The following is a 20,409-nucleotide window of genomic DNA, read 5'->3' on the forward strand; positions in this document are numbered from 1 at the left end:
CCAACTTTGTGCGGTCCGCATCGCCATATTCAGAGAGCAAGATTCAAAGGTCAAGCAACCCAGTGCGGCCGCGTGCCAACTTTGTGCGGTCCGCACTAACCCCGCAGGGATATTTTTGTCCAGTTTTTCCAGCCTACTATAAATAGAATATTTTACCATTTTTAGGGAGAGTTTGGTATATGTGATAGCTGCTGCACTCGCGAGACTTATGTTTTGGCCTATTTTGGGCATTTATAGCTTGGTTTCATCATAGATTGTTGTAGTTTGACATTAGTAATTAATTAATATGGTTGTTTCATCTTTTATTTCTTTAGTTTCTTCTTTAATTATGTCTAAATAAACCCATTAGCTAGGGTTGTGGCTCAACCCTAGTGTGGGTAATTAATGGGTGTTGCTTCTTAATGATAGATTGATATTGGGTGTTTGTTATTTGGGTTAATTTTATGGTTTAATTAAGGATTGATGGTTGCAAACATTGATTCTAGCTTAGTGGGTCTTGACTCTTCTTGAGAAAGAGAGTCTATGACCCCAAAATTGACCCAACAAGGAATTGGGGTGGACCCATGAGAAATGGTAGTCCCAATTAACGGGTTAAACCTCGAGAGAGTAATCACCCTACTTGAACCCAAGTTGTTTGGTCTAATTGGCCTACCTAATTGGTCTCGAGAGAGTCAATTGGGCAAATTCCCTCTCCCTACCGAGAGTTGTAAGAGTGGGTACAATTGTGCAACGGTTATAACATTGATCCCAAATATGTCAATCTATTATTAGTAGTTTCTACCCGTTAGTTAACCACCTAGGTGATGCCACGACACTAGTGCCTTTCTCTATATTAATCACAACTTAGAACATATCCCTTCATCATAAATTAGCTTAAATTTGTAGTTGATAATAGTAGTTATTAAACAAAAACCCCAAAAACTTTTAGAAGTACAATTAGGAGCAAGCACGCATTCCTAGTCTGAACAGATACGCAACTCCATTCCAAGCTCCTTGTGGAAATTGACCCCGATACCACTATTGGGGTAAAAGTCTTAGCGCCCGCTCTTCCTACTATTATGTGAGGTTGAATTTGCTGTGATCAGACACCCCATAACTGCGAAAGTAAACCATAAATAAACACTAAGGAGAATGAAGAAAAAAGAAAGAGTAAATAAGTGGTGGCACTTACGATTCTCATTCCACCGCTCAGGAAATCTAGCGGGGTCGGATACGATGTGGTCAGTTCTGACGAAGAAGTATTTATGCCATAATTTGCGGCTCGCCCAATCGTCAGTTCTGACCACTAGCCCTTTTGTCCCACTGTGCCTCAGATGCACCATAGTACCCCTGTGAAAGCTGGGTGAAAACAAATGTAGGAGGTGGTGAATGCTCTGCATACTTCGTCAACAACAAGAGTATTTTGAGCGTGTACGGGAAAACCTGATAAAATCGACAAAACTCTTCTGCTAATGGGAGAAGGGGGAAGGAATGACCAATCACAAAGGGGTACTCATAAAAAGCACAATACCCCGATCTATGGACTTTTACGAAGTCTCTTCCCGCTGGAACCATTTCAATATGAGCAGGAATGTTATATTTTGCACGGACGACATTGATGTGGACTTACTCAGTTTTAGAGAATACTGGGATAGGAGTAGGAGGAGGGTCTTTAAGAAAGTCACTTCTAGACATAGGGTGTCTCGGCAGTAGCTCATCCACGGTGGGAAGGCTATCCCCTTCCTCCATCGTTAAGTCCTCGCCACCGGGAGGTGGCGCCATGGATAGCGGGGTGGCGTCAAAAACCCCCTCACGTGAATAGTGTGTTCTAGGCATGTCTGTGAAGGGAGATATGCTATTGTAATAAGAAAAAACAAGAACAATGAACGAGAAAGAGGAGATGAAGAAAAATGCAAAAGCAAAGCTAGAAATGTGAAAGGAAATGATCGAAAAAGAAATAGCAAAATGTTTTTGAAAACCAAACCCTTCCCCTATTTATAGGGTTGGGTGGCACCAGAATTGAAGCAAAAAGACTTCCCGTAGCAGCAAAACCGAAGCGATAGACCATCATGTTGTCCCTCGGGAAGACACGCCATGATGACGCATGTGGAAGTGACGTTACTCCAGAGATAGCACACACCGCCCAAGGTATGGCGAAATGCTTCGTTCTTCCATCATTAACTGAAACCGACAATGGTTTGCAGATCAAATTTCTTTGTATGCGTGGACGATGTTCGCTTATCAAAGATGCCCCAAGCTGCGACCTCGACAAGCGGAGGGACTAACTGTATTGGTAGAAATTTGGACGACCACGACCGAAACTAAGTGTAGCAGAGAGCGAGGTCCCTGCGATGTTGCTTCTTAAGGATCGCCGTGACGAACGATGATCGACAGTAGCTAGTGAACGCACGACGTTTGTAGTCGTGTTAGCATGATAGGAAACAATGGGAATATGCTTTTGGAATATTCTTTAAGTTGTACTTTTTTCTTTTGAGATTAAGAAGGGAAATTGTCCCCTATAAAAGGGATCGAACATTCTGTAAAGGGGGACAATTCTAAGATTGATATACGACTTTTACTTGAAGCTGAATATCTATTGCAAAGTCTCTCTACATTCAAAGCAATCATATTTATAATTGGTTGTTCTTCTCTGAGATATAGAGAAATATTGTTCATCTTGCTCATCTTTAGCACCCTCCAAGTTAGATCTTATTGTACTTGGCTGAGATTTATCCCATCAACTTTCTTAATTGATTTAATAAAAAAGGTTTCAATATCTTTTGGTCAAACAATTAGATCCTTAAATAGTATCAGTACTAGTGTTGTAAGTCATATATATGGAATATAATAAATAGAACAATGCCAAATGTTTTGTGCATGATATTTAAAGAGTTTCATTTAAATTGAGTTTCTTTTTTTAGCAAACAAGAATTGTATATATTAATAATTAAGTAGAGTTTAGTACATGGTACACATACTTGGTGTCCCTAAGGACACTTTGATTTTCTAGGCTTGCTAGAGTGTTACAAGCATCATAAGATAGAAATTTCTCTAAAAATATATTGTTCTAGTAGTTCCTTTTCCACAATACATTTTACATAAGTTGGTGTTTCAACAAAAATCTTCTTTCCTTCCATTTGATCCGCAGCCTTCCTTGTCATGTCATGAGCTACACTATTCCCTTGCCTGAATGTGTGCTGAAAGATCATCTCCTTCTGTTGGTGGATTAACCACCTGCATTCATTAACAATATCGTCATATAATCTATTGCCCTGTATGATGGATTGAATAGCCTCCACGGAATCTGTCTCTATTACAAGGGGGTACATTTTCCATTCTTCAGCTATTTTGAGTCCTTCTAATAGAGCTTTTATCTCTGCTTCTAATGATCCACTTGCATGGGATGGTTTACCAAAGCCCACAATCCAGTGTCCATTGGCATCCCTGAAAATACCTCCCAAACCACATTTTTGTGTAGCACTATCAAAACTAGCATCAATGTTCAGCTTAAACCATCCTTTTGGTGGTTTTTGCCATGCAATTTTGATGGGAATTTTTGAGGAGTGTATATACTTTTCTCAGTGAGGAGTTTGTATTCAGTTGCCTTTTGAATAATGAAGTCACTATTTATTGGAGTAGTCGTGTTGTTTTGGTTGTTACTGTTCCTATTTAGCCAAATGTACCAAATAGCAAAAGGAAAGAAGAAGTCCCAATTTATAAAATTATTTCTAATTGGGTAATTAAAAGATTTCGCTTGAATAAGCCAGTGGTCACCTTGTATCTTATAGTAATGATGCCACCCAAGATTATCCCAAAAATATTTAGAGGCTTTGCAGTTAAAGAAGGTGTGAGCTATAGATTCTTCCTCATTATTTCTGCATATAGGGCACATTGGGTCAATATTTAAGCCAATTCTTGCTAGATATTGTCTACATGGTATTCTATTATGGAGACATTGCCACATGAAGAATTTGATTTTATTTGGACAATTTAGGTTCCAAACCCATTTGAAATCTACTAGGTTGTTTTTTGGGGACTCTATTAAGTTGTAGCAAGTTTTGGTCGTAAAGAAACCTTTTGTAGAAAGTGACCATAATGGAATGTCGCATAATGGACCCTTTAGGCGTATTCTCACTCCTGATGCTTTCCTTAGTGTCATTAGGTATATTTAGGGAGATTTTATCAAAGGCCCAGTTTTTCCCATCAAATAAGTCCTTTAATTTTATCGAGTATTCCTTTTTAAGGAGGGGTCACTCCACTGTTTTCCTAAGACTTTCCAGCAACAAGAATATTGTTTTGCTTTTACGGGAAGTATGCTTATTTTGAACTAAAAAAGGGCGGTTCGATGCACAGGGCCGCATCTAAGGTGTGTGATGTAGACCGATTACCTTAATTCAAGTACTAGTCGCTACTTCCACGGCTTGAAAGTGAGGAGAAGAACTAAAATGTCAAACGCGCAATTGTGCTTTCAAATTCATTCGATAAATAGATCATAGGGTGTTTTTAGTTATGTTTTCTTCCTTAGCATTCTTAAACCTCAACAATATTCTTGTCTTAAAAAACAAAAGCTAATTAAGCTGTTATCTTAGCTTATTGTCTCTCTTTATAGACAACATTTGATATCTGTAGTACAGACAAAATAAGAACAAAGATGAACGAAGCCACGCATTTCTTTTTCATCTATGTCTCCAACACTATTGAGTTCGTTGCATATATTAACTACATGCCAATGTTTGTTGTCCCTGTCAAATTATGAAACCCAAATTAAATCGAATATTTTTCACTTCTAGATAGTTCGCTGCCATTTTTCTATGGGAGATTATCTATTGTCTTTCCTCTTAAAATTTAGAAGAACATTCACGTACACATTCATAAATATCTAAAAATCAGACAAAACTTTAGCCACTTTGATCATGGAGTAAAAAGCAGCCACTTCTCTGTTTGTGGCTCGATGAAAGGAAAAATATTGGCGAAATACCGCTCCCTAAATTTGATTTTGCCACTATAAAATGCAATCCGGTGTATAAGGTGTTGGACTTTAAGTCATTGGGCTTTAAAAGAGAAGAAGTGTGAATTGGAAATGGAGGGAAATAAAATGGAGGGAAAATGAAAATTTGAAGAAGTGAACTTTTGTCTTGCACTTTGTCCCTTATTGGTGAGGGACAATCACATTTATGTGCTTATATATAGATTCACTTCTTAAAGCTCTTAAAAGGAGTTGAAGAGAATGAACCCTCGCGCTGTTGTCGTCGCTCGGCTCGGCTTCGGCAAATGATATATATAGATTCACTTCTTAAAGCTCTTAAAAGGAGTTGAAGAGAATGAACCCTCGCGCCGTCGTCGTCGCTCGCTCGGCTTTGGATTTGGATTTGGATTTGTCAAATGATCGATCGATAAGATTATTTTTGGACAAAATTTATTTAATTATTTAATAATTAATTAAATGCCAAATCACTGCTGAACGTTCAGAGGGCCTCGCTGGCCGCGGTTCTGCCGCGACCGCGGTAGTATCGCGGCAGTCAGATTCAGAGAGGCTCTCTGGCCGCGGTTCGGCCGCGTATTTTCTGAAAAGGCACCTTTCCAGACACATCTTCTGATATTTGCCTATAAATTCTGAGGCAAGGCTGCATCTTCAAGATACGAAAAACACTCTAGAAGTTCTTTCTTTCTGAATATACTGCATCCTAATTCGCGATCTCTCTCTCTCAAATTCGTAAGTGTGTTTTTGCTCCGTTCGTTGGTATCCTGCAGTTTGTATTGCCACTGTTGCAGGAAGGTTTATTCCGTTTTATCATGGGAGGATTTAATCCATTACCTTGGCAACGTGTGAGGGGGTTAAAATTCCTTAAGGACGCACAAAAAAGTTGTGGACTCGGAATATTTCTGATTCTTTAATATTTTATATATTTCTTTATTCTTCTAACAGTTTTCTGATTTTTGTTTCAACTCAGTATCGTTCACATAAGGCATTCCAAGCAGCGTTCGAGGAAGGACCGCACCCCATGAATATGATGCCAAAAGCATATCCTAATGCAAGCATTTGTTGCTGTTTCCACGACTTTCATCAGTTCCGTTTAAGCACATGAACACATAATAAAATGTTATTATTAGAAACTTTATTGGGGAGATTTTGAGAAAATAATGGCTCGTGTGTTTTTTTTAACAGAGCGAGTCTTTTGTTTAACGGATGGAGAGTTTGTTTTTAGTTAATTGAGTTATCTTGTTTTTGTTTGTTATAACAAATGCTTATATCCGAAGTGTATAATTAAAAAAAGTGGTATATTTTAAGTGGTTAACATATCCACGTAATGGGAATACGCACATAAGTTTTTCCAAAGTTTGAGCTAAAAGTATATATCTAATATAAACACTTTATCATGTATTCAAGTGCTCGATGAAATAACCTTTAGTTCGAGTATCTAAATAAAACTTATTGACAAATTTAAGGGGTTGTCAATATATTCCTCCAAAAATAATAGCGATGATGATGGTGATGCATGGCTTGGTACTAGAACCATCTACCATTAGTCAGAATTTTCACCTGATAGGTGATGTGAAAATGGAATGTATGGCCATGAAGTGTTTTTTAGAACCAAAGGAGAGTGATTTTTCTTTTATCTGCTTACAATAAATAAACGAATTAATCTAAATTAATATGTGGACGGATGGAATTGCGGAGAACGATGAAATAACTCTATATAACACTCATACTCTCACACCTGGAGAATTGTTATCTTTACGTTTAGATTGTTAGAACGTGTGGTAATTGCTTGGATACATAGTTGATAGTCCTTCCAAATTCTTGTTGATATTTCTCCCTTGATATGCATGTCTATAACTTCCTAATCATGAAAATTAATTATGCAACGAGTTTTATTTTTCTGGCTGAAAAATAATATGGAAACTATTTTCTAAAATTCTCGCGACTACGCGGTGAAAATGATAAGCTCTAACGATTCAGGTATATAAATTTGTGCAAGGTTACCTTTTGTTAGGTATAAATCCAGTCACGTGGTTTAAGCCTTATTGAATTATGTGACTATAGCTAAAAGCTTAAAGTTGTTAGAAAAAGAACATTTTTATTTATTTAATTATATTTTTAATAAGGCTTCTCACCTACATGTCTGATTCTTTTATGTGCAAGACTGTCCCTTTTTTAATATATTCTAAAAGATATCAAGAAATCCACCAATGAATTCAAATTAATTAAATTAATTGTGAATGTTTTAGACCCTAAGTTGTTGAATAATATTTTCGTCACTTATATTAAAGTTATCCTCCAGGCTCCAGAGAATCCAAGTTAAGTTGGTCACTAAGCAATACTACTAATTAACCTCATCCACCATTAAAAGGGGTACGTAATTTCATTCAGATATATGAGATGATTAAATTTTGTGGTAGTTTCTTTCGGATATAAGAGATCATTAAATTTTAGCCACGTAGAATTAGTTTCTCTTTTTAATATAGTGAGCTCTATAAAGGACTTCATTTAATTATCTGCTTAATTTTTGGTTAATTAGGCCTATGGGCCTAATGGATTGTAGTGGGGATAGATATCAGATAAGAACATTATTATATATGGGGGCACATTATTGAATTGTGTAAAGAGTACTCAATTATTTGAGTGTGTCTACACTTATTGACCGTCTTTCAAAGAGGAAATAATTGATACATAATAACATACAAGAGAAATTCACGTTTTTAATCTATTAATTAGGTGTATATTGTACTTTTGGATTTCGATATTTCTCACATTGCTGATCTCTCAGAGGCAATTTGGCAAATGATTTGGTTATATGCTTTACTAAAATTTTACCATAAACTGTCTTGAGCTTCATGCAAAAAAATTACTGAAGACAATTTTTGGCGCAAGATCTCATGCAGAAAAAAGTAAGTAAAATAAAAGGTTTAGGTTGAATTTTTCTTCAGATATTGAATAAAAATGTTCCATAGAAATATTAAGATATATAAAATGAGGAAAATGGAGCATCTAATTCAAATGTTTAGGGCAAAGAATACTTTAGTTTATAAATACCTTTGACATTCTTTATATAATTGACATGAAACTTTACATTCTCTTATAGCTTTGTGCATGTTTAACCTAGCTTTAGAATTTTACACGTGGAGTTGAATTTTTTTTCTATATATTTTCTTTTTTTTCGTTGTGTTGGCTCCGTTTGATTTTACAAGCGTAAGTTTTTCCGGGCCACCTTATATAGTATACATGATGAGGTCATATATTGTAAGATTAAGAGCTCTACAATAATTGATGTAAGTAAGAAAGAATACATGGACTTCATATTTAACCAACATAAGGAGTATAAAGTGGAGACGAGATTAGATAGATTTGTGATATCCAAATAAAACTTCCATTGTTTGGGAGTAAAGTAAAAGGATTCATATAATCTGCTTTAACAGGTTTGTAACTGATGCTTAATTGATTGATGGAACGAATAAATTATTTATAATCTCAAGACTTAATAGATTGGGGTGTGGAGTAAAAGAGTAGTTTCGAAAATGTTTAAGGTATATATGTATTGAAGGAAGAGACACGTGAGAGGCACATGGGTTGTTAGTTAGTTACAACTAATTTACGGAAGGGTTAGTTAAAGTTAGTTAGCTCACTTTCCTCTTAGTCTTTTAGCTTAGTAATGTAGCAGTAGATCGGAGATGTGTGTATATATATATATATATATATATATATATATATATATATAGCTAGGTTATGACCATATCTAGTAAATGTTTGGCATGTTATTATCCCATAGATTGAGAGTTTTCTTCTAGAAACTTCAATTCCACCATTAGAGCTCAAGCTTGAGCTCAACTCTGATCTTCATTATGGTATCAGAGCGGAAGATCTAAACAGCAGCAAGCTAAGGACATCAATTCCAGTTGCTGCAATTTCTCGTTCATCTGGAGATCGAAGGCATTTCTCGTTCGAGCTAGGGTTCAATAGCTTCTGCAATCAATTTGCAATCTTCTTCTGTTTTTTGGAATCTAAGTGAAGAACTAGCCATTCGTTCAATTCTCAACATTCATGGCGATTGACGATCAAACTCCTTCTGGAAGCAGTACAGGAATCACCATTGATCATTATCATCCTTTGTCCTTACAACCATGTGATACACCAGGTAGCTCGTTAATCTCTATTCAACTCAAAGGCACTGAGAATTACGCGCTATGGAGTAGATCAATGAAAATTGGATTACTTGGTAAAAGCAAATTAGATTTTGTGGATGGGGGATGCACAAAAGATAAATTTGATAGATTTCTACATGAATTATGGGGAAAATGCAATACTATAGTGCTATCTTGGATCATGAATGCTGTGAATAGTGAGCTGCTTAGTGGAATTGTGTACAAGTCTAGTGCACACAATGTTTGGACAGATTTGAAAGATAAATATGATAAGGTTGATGAATTTAGAATTTTTTATCTGCATAAAGAAATAGCTACACTGTCTCAAGGGATTTCTTTAGTGTCAGCATACTTTGCTAAATTGACAGGCCTTTGGGAAGAATATGATGCTCTCATGCCCTACCCAGGATGTGATTGTCCATAATTAAAAAATTAAGCTGAGCATTTTGAATACCAGAGAATACTGCAGTTTCTGATGGGCCTAAATGAATCCTATAATCAACCTAGAAGCCATATTTTGATGATGACTCCAGTTCGAAGTGTTAACAAGGCATACTCCATGGTGATATCAAAAGAGAGTCAGAGGTCTTTGGGAAAATTCACACAAGTTGTTGATCTATCTGATGGAGTTGCACTATTTAGCAACAAGGAAAGTGTGAATTCAGGAAACAATTATAGACCTAGGAGGAACAATTTATATTGTAATTTTTGTAATTACAAAGGGCACACCAGGAACAATTGCTACAAGATACATGGTTATCCCTCAGATTTCAAGATGAGGAAGAAGGCTCGTGGATATTAACAAAGACCTATGGCAAACTTGACAGCACATGAGATACAGCAGACACAAGAGAAGCAGTCAGCTAATGCAGTAATACATGAGGAGTAGCAGGCAATGAATCATCCTACAACAACCACAGTGCAAGGACAAGGCATAGTATTCACTCGGGAGCAGTATGATCAGATATTAAAGCTAATCAACAAAGACAACTCTAGTAATCACATGAAGGAATTTGCAGGTATTGTCAATACTTTTGTTGTGAATGACATAGTAGAGAATAAAAATAAAGAAAAGGACACAAATTGGACAGTGGACTCTGGAGCAACCTATCATATGGTTCATAATAAGAAATTACTAAGCAAAGTTAATAGTAATAGCACAATATAGATACAATGGTATACTTGCCAAATGGAAAGTCCTTTGGATATAGCTTGCATAGGTGAATGCAGAATTGGTGAAGAAGAAGTTATTAAAAATGTATTGTATGTACTAGGTTTCAAATACAATTTGTTATCAGTTTCAAAACATACAAATGATCTAAGATGCTTTGTGTCCTTTTATCCTAATTTTTGAATAATGCAGGACCTTCATACTAGGAAGGTGAAGGGGATTGGTAAGGAGCTAGAAGGCCTGTACAATCTGCAGCAAAAGATGGTTAAGGCAAATGCTGCAGATGTGAAAGTAGCAGATGGTCATGGAAAAGAATAGGATCTGGGAATTTGGCATGGGGGACTTGGACATGCTCCTGATAGAGTTGTGAAACAGATTCCAAACTTGAATTTCAAGACAAGTAGTAGTAGAGTAAAGGAATGTACAATCTGTCCTTTAGCTAGACAAGGCAGGTTGCCATTTCCTAAGAGCTTATCAAGTACTGATAAACTTTTTTATTTGATACATGTAGATGTATGGGATCCTTACATGATACCTACTCATGATGGTTTTAGATTCTTCCTTACTATCATTGATGATTGTAGTAGGATGATTTGCATTTACTTGCTTAGACTTAAAAGTGATGTGATTGTATGCTTGAGACAATTCCTTATTCTAATAAAGACACAATTTGATGCTTCGGTCAAGATTTTAAGAAGTGATAATTGCACTGAGTTTTTTAACTCTGAGTGCAGAAGTCTTTTTCAATCCCTTGGTATAGTCCACCAGAGTTCATGTGTACACACCCCATTACAAAATGGGGTGGTTGAACAAAAGCACAGACACATCCTAGAGGTGGCTAAAGCAGTAAGACTTCAAGGCCATCTACCCTTGAAGTTTTGGGGAGAATGTGTTCATGTTGCTGTTTACATAATCAACAGACTTCATTTATCAGTATTGGGAGGAAAATCTTCCTTTGAGGTCCTGTATGGAAGATTACCATATTTGCAACACATGAGGACTATAGACTGCTTATGTTTTGCCAGCAAAATAGGTGGAGGTAATAAGTTTGCAGCCAGATCTACAACAACTGTCTTGATGGGATACTCTTCTACACAGAAGGGAAATAGAATCTATAATATTTTAACTAACCAGTTTTTTATTAGCAGGGATGTTACATTCATGGAGCATATATTTCCTTTTTAGTTACTGAAAGAAGGAAGGCTACAAGTTTACCTAAATTATGTGATGTCACACACTGATTTTCCCAGCAAAGAGATATCACTTGAGGAGAAAACACAAATTGCAGCTACACTAGAAGGAGTGATATTACCTCATGCAACTTCACCTTCAGTAGAATCACAACAACTCTCAGAGGAAGAGAATCATATCCCTCAACAAGTACCATCAGTTGATGCACATGCCAATGATCAAGGTCATCCGGTCCTTCCTTCAATAGATTCTGAGTTTCCTAAAGATAACAACAACAACAACAACAACAACAACAACGATCCAGTAAAATCTCACTAGTGGGGTTTGGGGAGGGTAGTGTGTATGCAGACCTTACCCCTACCCCGAAGAAGTAGGGAGGCTGTTTCCGAAAGACCCTCGGTTCAAGAAGAAAAAAACACAAAGACACAATATCAGTACCTCCAATAGAAAACATCGGAAAAATAACATCATGAAAATGAAAAAGTAGATGCAAAGGAAAAACGATAGACAGTGTATAGACCAGGCGCTATGAAAAATGAAATAGTAGTAAAATAGTAATAAGACACAACATTACCACTAGATGACTAGAAAAACTACTAAACTAGCCTCATAAAGGGTCTGAGCTTCCTAAAGGCGAAGAACAATTGAGAAAATCAACCAGAACAGTGAAAGAACCCATATGGATGCAGGATTATATAGTGAGAGGGACCTCCACAAGACATTCAGCCAAGGCAGTCTGCAAATATCTTTTGGAAGAGTACCTTAGCCATCAAGCTCTTTCAGCCAGCTACCAGATTTGTCTATCCAAATTCACTGCCACCAAGGAACCTCACAGTTATGAGGAATCAATGAGAGACCCTAGGTGGATAGAAGCAATGGATCAAGAGCTAAATGCACCCAAATGGAACTTGGTCACTAGTGGATCTACCACAAGGCAAGGTACTTATTGGATGCAAATGGGTGTTCAAAATAAAACACAAAGCAACTGATGAGATAGAAAGGTTCAAAGCAAGGCTAATGGCAAAATGATACAACCAGATAGAAGGACTAGACTACCAAGAAAATTTTTTCTCAGTGGTTAAAATAGTAACAGTCAGAGTTGTCCTAGCATTAGCTGCAACACACAACTGGAAATTACATCAAATAGATGTTTACAATGCATTTCTCCAAGGGGATTTAACTAAGGAGGTATACATGTGTTTGCCACAGGGATTTCCTAGCTAGGGGGAGAAAGTATGTAGGCTGCACAAATCCTTGTATGGCTTGAAACAAGTTTCTCGATAGTGGAACTTGAAGTTGACTGAATCACTTATCAGTGAGGTTTCACACAAAGCCACTTTGATTACTCATTGTTTACAAAAAGAAGGGGTACAAGAATGGTGATCATTTTAGTGTACGTAGATGATCTTCTTATTACTGGAATGATCAACAAATGATTTCATAGGCAAAAGACATACTGCAACATAGCTTCAAAAGGACCCTATCAAAGATTGGTAGGGAAACTCATGTATCTCACAATGACAAAGTCGGACATATGTTTTGCAGGACATGTGCTTAGTCAATTTATGGACTATCCTAAAAGATCACACATGGATGCAACAATTAGAGTAGTCAAATACATAAAGGGTGCTCCAGGACAAGGATTGCTAATGAGCTCAAATCAGTCGACCAAGCTAACTGCATTTTATGATGCAGATTGGGCATTTTGTCCAGTCTCTAGAAGATCAGTAACAAGGTATGTGATGAAGCTAGGGGACTCCTTGGCATCATGGAAATCAAAGAAGCAGTGCACAGTATCGCGAATCTCAGTAGAAGCTGAGTACAGAAGTATGGCACCTGGTGTCTCAGAAATCCTATGGCTGACTGGACTTTGCAGAGAATTGGGTGCAGAAGTTGATCTACCAGTCGAGCTGAGTTATGACAGCAAAGCAACAATTCAAATTGCTGCAAATCCCATATTCCATGAGCGCACAAAATATATAGAGATAGACCTACATTTTATTAGAGGAAAACTTCAACAAGGAATCGTGAAGACCAGATATGTGATGCCAAAGGATCAAGACGCAAACTTCTTTACCTAAGCTCAAATCACAACACGTATATATGATGAACAAGCTAGGGATGCTCAACCTGTTCGCACCCATCTAGCTAGAGGGGGAGTATTGAAGGAAGAGACGCGTGAGAGGCACATGAGTTGTTAGTTAGTTATAACTAATTTACGGAAGGGTTAGTTAGAGTTAGTTAGCTCACTTTCCTCTTAGTCTTTTAGATTAGTAATGTAGTAGTAGATCGGAGATGTGTGTGTGTGTATACATACATACATACATACATACATAGGCTTGTAATCAGATTATTCTAGAATGAAAATCTGTTATTTCTCTCTTCCATAGATTAAGAGCTTTCTTTTAGAAATTTCAATTCCGCCATTAGAGCTCAAGCTCGAGCTCAACTCTGATCTTCATTAATATGAACGTAGAGCAGAGAGAATAGACTCAAAATTGAGCTATATTCTGCAACATAATTATTTGGAATTTCTCAATTTCTCTAGAGTTCAATTAGAAATAATGTACGACTTATTTTCAGTGTAATTTGAACAAAAACAAAAGAATTTAACCAAAGTTTTGTAAACATAATATTAGTCGAGGAACTAAAACTGAAACAACAAAAGTGAATAATAAGCGCCGAAATTTTAATCACTTTGAGAAACTAAATATTTTTTATCTCTAATATATTTTTTTGGGAAAGAAAGATAAGAGCATTGGATATCAATTACGTATTTTGTTTTTTCTAAGCCGTCATGAGACCCAAGGTAGGATCTTTTTCTTTCTTTATTAGAGACACAACATTAATATATCAGCTAGGAATAGGATAACTACTTTGTCCGTTCATTTCTCTATAAGATCATTGTTTAGAAAAAGAAAACTAATGACAAAATAACTTTATGATTACGGTTTCACCAAATATTTGAAAAAAAACCATGCGAAAGATTCACAATTTTTATTTTTCAAATTTTGATATGATAGTGGTGCCAATTTATTCCTATCTCAACTTATTCAATTAAATATATGTTACCTCCATTAACACATGCACTAATATTGCTGATATATACTCCCTCCGGTTCACAATAAATGACCAATTTGTTTTTTCATTTTGGTTCAAAATAAGTATCCAGTTATGTAATCAAGAAAGAATTCAATTTGTTTTTACAAAATAATCCCTATATACATATCCCTAAAAAGTTTTATTACTCTTCACATTAAATGTTTAATTAGGGGTAGTTTCATTATACTCCCTCCGGTCCAAAATAAGTGATTTTTTTGGATGTTTTCACACAGATTAAGAAATTCACCTTTTTGCATTAATTAGCAATGGAATTGACTATATTAATCTTTACTATCTCACATAAACACTCCTAACACATATTCCAACACTAGTTACTCCAAGGACAATGTAGGAAAAAAATAATTAATTCATTCTTGAAATCTGGAAAAATCACTTATTTTGGACCCCAAGAAAAAGGCCAAAAAAATCACTTATTTTGGACCGGAGGGAGTAGTAGGTATTTTTGTATAGAATTTAATATTTCGTTAATGAGCGTGCTAAAAGCAAATTGATCACTGATTGTAAACCGGAGGGAGTATAGTCTAGACAAATAAAAAGAAATTACTAACAATAATAGTTTTCTACATTTATTGAGATTTGAACGTTAATTTCATATAGTTTATTGTATCTTTCATTAAACACCAGGTTATGCCCATATGTTGAAATCTGGTGAACCGTTAATATAAATATTACTATATCATTTGCCAACTGTTAAATTTTGTCAAATTGTCATACCTGATTTTTTTTTTTATGAGCGAAATAGGGAAAATATTATAATTGATTCTTTTTTATTTGGTACAGATTGTAATTGGTTCATGTCATGAGATCGTTTCTCTGCTCCTTCTGAAAGTTCAAATAAATAAACATTATTTTACTTATTTATTTATTCACTATATCATGTTTTTGTTTTACCATTTTTCTGGGAGATATGGGGGTGTATCACTTGGCAACTGTACAACCTCAAAAATTTCAGAAAAAGAGTTGCACATCATAAGTTAGATTTTTCACAAAGTGGGGATAAGGTCCACTCCTTTTTTTTTTTTTTTTTTGGCTCGAAGCTCATCCCCTTGTGTATTGGTTGTAATTGTTTGAGAATTTTCAGAGTTAGAAACAGCGGGCTACTGTCCCTTTCTTCCATTTTCAGTCACTAACCAAATCAAAGACTCCATTTTTATGTGGTTCTTTATTATCCACTCATTAATTTCTGCCTTTTTCAATACACACTTAATTGTTCTTAAACTGTCTTCTACTAGAGTACTTTCAAAACATCTCTGGATATAAAGCTCACTCAAGAGTACAAATTGTTGCTATAAATTCAGTTTTCTGTTGTTGGTTTCATTTAGTATATATTGAAATAAGCAACTTGGGTGCTCAATTCTTGCTTTAAAGGCAAAATCTTGGTAATTTAGTTAAGTGGGTATTTACAAGGATGATGTCTGTGAGTTGCCATAATCTTGAGATTGGGAGAATTCCATTGGAGTTTTTGGCTTGTGGGTGTTCTTCTAATAACAAGGTATTAAGGAATGTAAGTAGAGGATTCACTGCTCGGAAATTGTTCTCCTGCAGACAAGAAATTGGCCGCTGTCGTTCGTTTTCAACTAAGGCTTCACTTAGTGGTACTTACTTGAATCATGATATAATGTTTTTTAGGCCTATAGGTTTGTAAGTGCGCAATCTTGGAATAATTTCAATATTGATTTGTGGTTCTATTTGCAGGGGTGGCGCCAGTGTTGGGTTTGAATAAGTCAGCAAAACCTATTTCACTTGCTAATGTGTTTGAAGTGGTGGCTGATGACCTCCTTACTCTAAACAAGAACTTACAGAATGTGAGTCTCTTTGAATATTCTTTAATCAATCTTTCCTGGTTCAGAACCTTTGCTCATTTGATTTTTGTCGGCTAAATAGTGTAATTGAATATATGTGATTAGATCTTCTTTGGTATTTCTCGAGAATGGCTGTCAAGGTAGCTCCATTTCTATCATAATTTGGAAATAATTAAGGTCATTAATTTTTCTTATTTGGAGGCATGGTCTGTTCATTTGAGCTTATGTTCTGCTGGCATTCCCAAATAACTAATATATAGTTGTACTTATCATAATAACTTCATTGACACGCAGTGGAGCATAGTTTTGTTCCCAAATGAACTGCTCTAGATGTAGGAGAGAGGTGCAGTTTCAGACTATTACATGTTCATGTTACACATGCTCATGGTAGTAAGGATAAAGAACTGGAATCAATAAATATGTTTATTTGACCAAATTTGGGTTATCGGCCTAAGAAGAATTAACCATAAGACGAGTCAGTATCACGCGGCCAAAAGATATCTTAATCTTGAGCTTCTGGAGATCATTTCAAAAAGTCACACCTATTCTTTTAGACAAATTTATTTGGTATTTGGTCATCCCATATTAACTGCTCTAGATGTAGGAGAGATGCAATCTTGAACCAGTACATGGTCATGGTAGTGACAGTGAAGAACTGGAATCAATGAATATGTTTATTTGACCAAACTTAGAAGAATTAACCATAGAAGGAGTAGTAGCGATGCTATCACTTCAAAATGATATCTTGACCTTGAGCTTCTGAAGTTCATTTTAAGAAGACTATTTGATAATTCTGTTTAATATTTAGTCATACTGTGATTCAAAGACTCGATACAATATACGTGCAGCTGGGTGTGAGAGTATCTCAAATGTATATCATGATAAAATTAACACGCGTGTCTAATGGTGACTATTGTGATGTCAACTGTCAAGTAACTGAAGAAATTTCATATCATTGATTGCCACTTTCTACTGTTTGGGTTTGTAAAACTATGTTGTTCAATTTGATCAACACCACACGAGTGTTCAGATGGCATATCAGCAAATTTACCTTTAATCTATCTTTCTTCTATTCTGTATCTAAGTGAAATCATTTTTCAGATTGTTGGTTCAGAGAACCCAGTTTTGATGTCTGCAGCAGAACAGATTTTTGGTGCTGGTGGCAAAAGGGTGAGACCTGCTTTAGTGTTCCTAGTGTCAAGGGCTACAGCAGCAATTTCTGGTTTGAAGTGAGGAGAACTATTTGATTTTCTTTCTTGTAGTAATACTCACAACAACATATCAGCTAATATTTATAAAATGCTTTGCTGTCAGGGAACTCACCATAGAACACAGAAGGTTAGCTGAGATCATTGAAATGATACATACCGCAAGCTTGATACATGATGATGTGTTAGATGAAAGTGACATACGAAGAGGTATGACATTTTAAGCAACTTGTCATTCTCCTCTGCTGTGTCAGCAAATGCACTGTCTTTAATTATTTAAAAACTCAAAATAATTATTACCCTTGCTCCTAGTTTAATACTTTACAGGTAGCTGAATAGGTTATTGTACATACTCGGTGGTTATTGCTTTCTAGGCATCAATGTGGATGCTATTGTTCTTAAAAATGAAATAAGTATCTGTAGAAGAAAATGTCTAAGAAAATATTGTTATCTTTCTTATTCTGTGATGATGCCGTGATGCATGCGCACATTTTATCAAAACAATATTCAATCCTTTAAAGAGTCTCACTTTTGGCAATTTCAGTTGATGAAGAATTTCAGTAAGGTATATCTAAAGAAATAAAGATGTCCTAGAGCCTACTGTGGGCACCGGACAATCTGTACAGATGACATTAACAGAAAAAACAGACATATGCAATTGGCAACACTTTTTTATTGGTTAGAAACCTCTCAGAAAACTTTGTTTGACAGTACGACATGGTTGCATCCCTATGAGATTTGGGCTTATCATTTCTAACTTATCTCTTGTGCGCTTCCTTGGACTAGCTGCTTGTTGTTTCTCGAGTGTTTTAGTAATTATTATTGACGCTGTCCTGATTGATCTGCATGAGGTCTTCCTATCGAACTTGATGTGTTTGACTTACTTCGTGAAAGACAGCCAGAATGCTTTTCATTAGCAATATGGTTGATTAGCTAGAGCTCGTGTGATGAGGTCTTTAATGTTTAATTATTCTTCATACTTTTCATTTTCGGGTTTCTGAGAACTTTGCAGAATTTGTCAGATCTGTATGCTTTATTAAAAAATATATTTGGTCTCCGTACAACTGTTTTTTGAAAATAGTACACTTGACACACAGACACAAAAAAAGTGAAAAATGCCGAGACTGGGCTAGGTATGCACATTCTCAAGATTAAGAAAAGAACAACAAGACTGGACTAGGTCTTCACTTTCCAAGGTTGTAGAGGCAGATAATAGTATATTGTTGTTTCTACCACCAGTTTCCCTCGTGTTTGATTCTTCCTTTTCCCTTATAGTTGAGCTTAGATCAACTGATGATTGATTCTGTTATAGAGATTCCAAATATGAACTCTGTGTGTCATTCAGGTGGTCAATTCTACCGCCAAATCATTTACCCTTGTGCTTCTTCTAACTTGGTTCTATTATTTGCAATTTCTATTATACCTTCTTAGCTTCCTTGAATTGACCTCTTAAAGAAAACTTCCAATACAGGAAAGGACACAGTTCACCAATTATATGGTACTAGAGTGGCGGTACTGGCCGGTGATTTTATGTTTGCACAGTCGTCGTGGTACTTAGCTAACCTTGAAAATCTTGAAGTCATAAAGCTCATCAGTCAGGTATCTAGGATCTTCTTAGTTTGTACGTCTTGCAGAATTGGAAGCTTTAATATCATCATTAGTTCGTCGCACCTAACACCATTTGTGGTTATTGGTTTTTGTGACAGGTTATTAAAGACTTTGCAAGTGGTGAAATAAAGCAGGCCTCTAATCTGTTTGACTGTGATGTTGAACTGGAAGAATATTTGCTCAAGAGTTACTATAAAACAGCCTCCTTGATTGCTGCAAGCACCAAAGGAGCTGCCATTTTCAGTGGTGTTGACCGTGATATTAGCGAACAGATGTTTCAGTATGGGAAGAATCTTGGTTTATCGTTCCAGGTTGTTGATGACATATTGGACTTTACTCAATCAGCAGAGCAATTGGGGAAGCCAGCCGGAAGTGACTTAGCCAAGGGAAACCTTACTGCACCAGTACTTTTTGCATTAGAGAAAGAACCAAAACTTAGGAATATAATTGAATCAGAATTTCGAGATGCTGATTCTCTCGAGGAGGCCATTAATCTAGTCAAGACCACCGGGGGAATTCAGCGAGCACAAGATTTGGCAAAAGAAAAAGCTGATTTAGCACTGCAGAGCCTAAAATGCCTTCCTTCTAGTCCTTTCCGAGCAGCACTTGAGGAAATTGTGAAGTATAATCTGGAGAGAATTGAATAGACGAAAACACAGTATACACCTTGGCTATATCATTCTATAGAAGCGCTTATATCTAACCATATCGGAGAGGCATCGAGTTGAAGACTCTGTCACTATAATTTCAATAGGACAGCCACCAGGATTGAAGTGCTTCTCTGTGCTTGTATACTCATATACAGGTTGTAATTTAGGACATAAAGCTCCTAATATAGCAATACTGAGTCCCAGCATTCTTTAGAGTTTGGCTAATAAACTGTCAAATCCAACTGTTGTTGTATACTAAAGAAATTCCACGTTACAAATAATGTCATGTACAATTTACTCTTGGTTTTCTTGTGGTGATATATATTCATATACTAATTCTATGTTATCCTTCCCTAATGTTCCCAACTCTATAGTCCCTGAACTTAGTTCCACCTGAACAAGGATCATATTTTCCTTTGTTGAACTCAGAAATATAGAAGAGGTGTCATGCTCATCTATAGCAGAAGCCAACTCTTCTGTGCTCTACCCATCTTAGTCTATAATCTGCATATCTGAAAGTAAGATAATTTGTTAGA

At 36.1% G+C, this 20,409-nt stretch overlaps 2 protein-coding genes across 2 annotated transcripts; both read left to right on the forward strand.

Moving 5' to 3' along the window:
• Positions 1 to 9,019: 9,019 nt before the first annotated feature.
• LOC142165325 (uncharacterized) lies at positions 9,020 to 9,544 on the forward strand. Its single transcript, XM_075223903.1, has one exon. It carries the CDS (start codon positions 9,020 to 9,022, stop codon positions 9,542 to 9,544), a length of 525 nt encoding a protein of 174 aa, XP_075080004.1.
• Positions 9,545 to 16,013: 6,469 nt separating this feature from the next.
• Positions 16,014 to 19,870, forward strand: LOC107832641 (probable solanesyl-diphosphate synthase 3, chloroplastic). The gene is made up of 6 exons (NM_001326283.1): positions 16,014 to 16,200; positions 16,301 to 16,410; positions 17,509 to 17,636; positions 17,722 to 17,825; positions 19,087 to 19,214; positions 19,322 to 19,870. Exons 1-6 carry the CDS (start codon positions 16,014 to 16,016, stop codon positions 19,868 to 19,870), a joined length of 1,206 nt encoding a protein of 401 aa, NP_001313212.1.
• The last annotated feature ends 539 nt before the right edge of the window (positions 19,871 to 20,409 follow it).

The sequence above is a fragment of the Nicotiana tabacum genome, chromosome 10 (assembly GCF_000715075.1).
Source record: "Nicotiana tabacum cultivar K326 chromosome 10, ASM71507v2, whole genome shotgun sequence".
In the NCBI taxonomy this organism is placed as follows: domain Eukaryota; kingdom Viridiplantae; phylum Streptophyta; class Magnoliopsida; order Solanales; family Solanaceae; genus Nicotiana; species Nicotiana tabacum.

What these genes read in the sequence shown, in the direction of transcription:
- LOC142165325 (XM_075223903.1), top strand. Translation starts at nt 9,020, where the DNA reads ATGGCGATTGACGATCAAACTCCTTCTGGAAGCAGTACAGGAATCACC.
- LOC107832641 (NM_001326283.1), top strand. Translation starts at nt 16,014, where the DNA reads ATGATGTCTGTGAGTTGCCATAATCTTGAGATTGGGAGAATTCCATTG. An exon ending in AACTAAGGCTTCACTTAGTG is followed by an intron (nt 16,201 to 16,300) that starts GTACTTACTTGA and finishes TTCTATTTGCAG; the next exon opens with GGGTGGCGCCAGTGTTGGGT. An exon ending in TAAACAAGAACTTACAGAAT is followed by an intron (nt 16,411 to 17,508) that starts GTGAGTCTCTTT and finishes ATCATTTTTCAG; the next exon opens with ATTGTTGGTTCAGAGAACCC.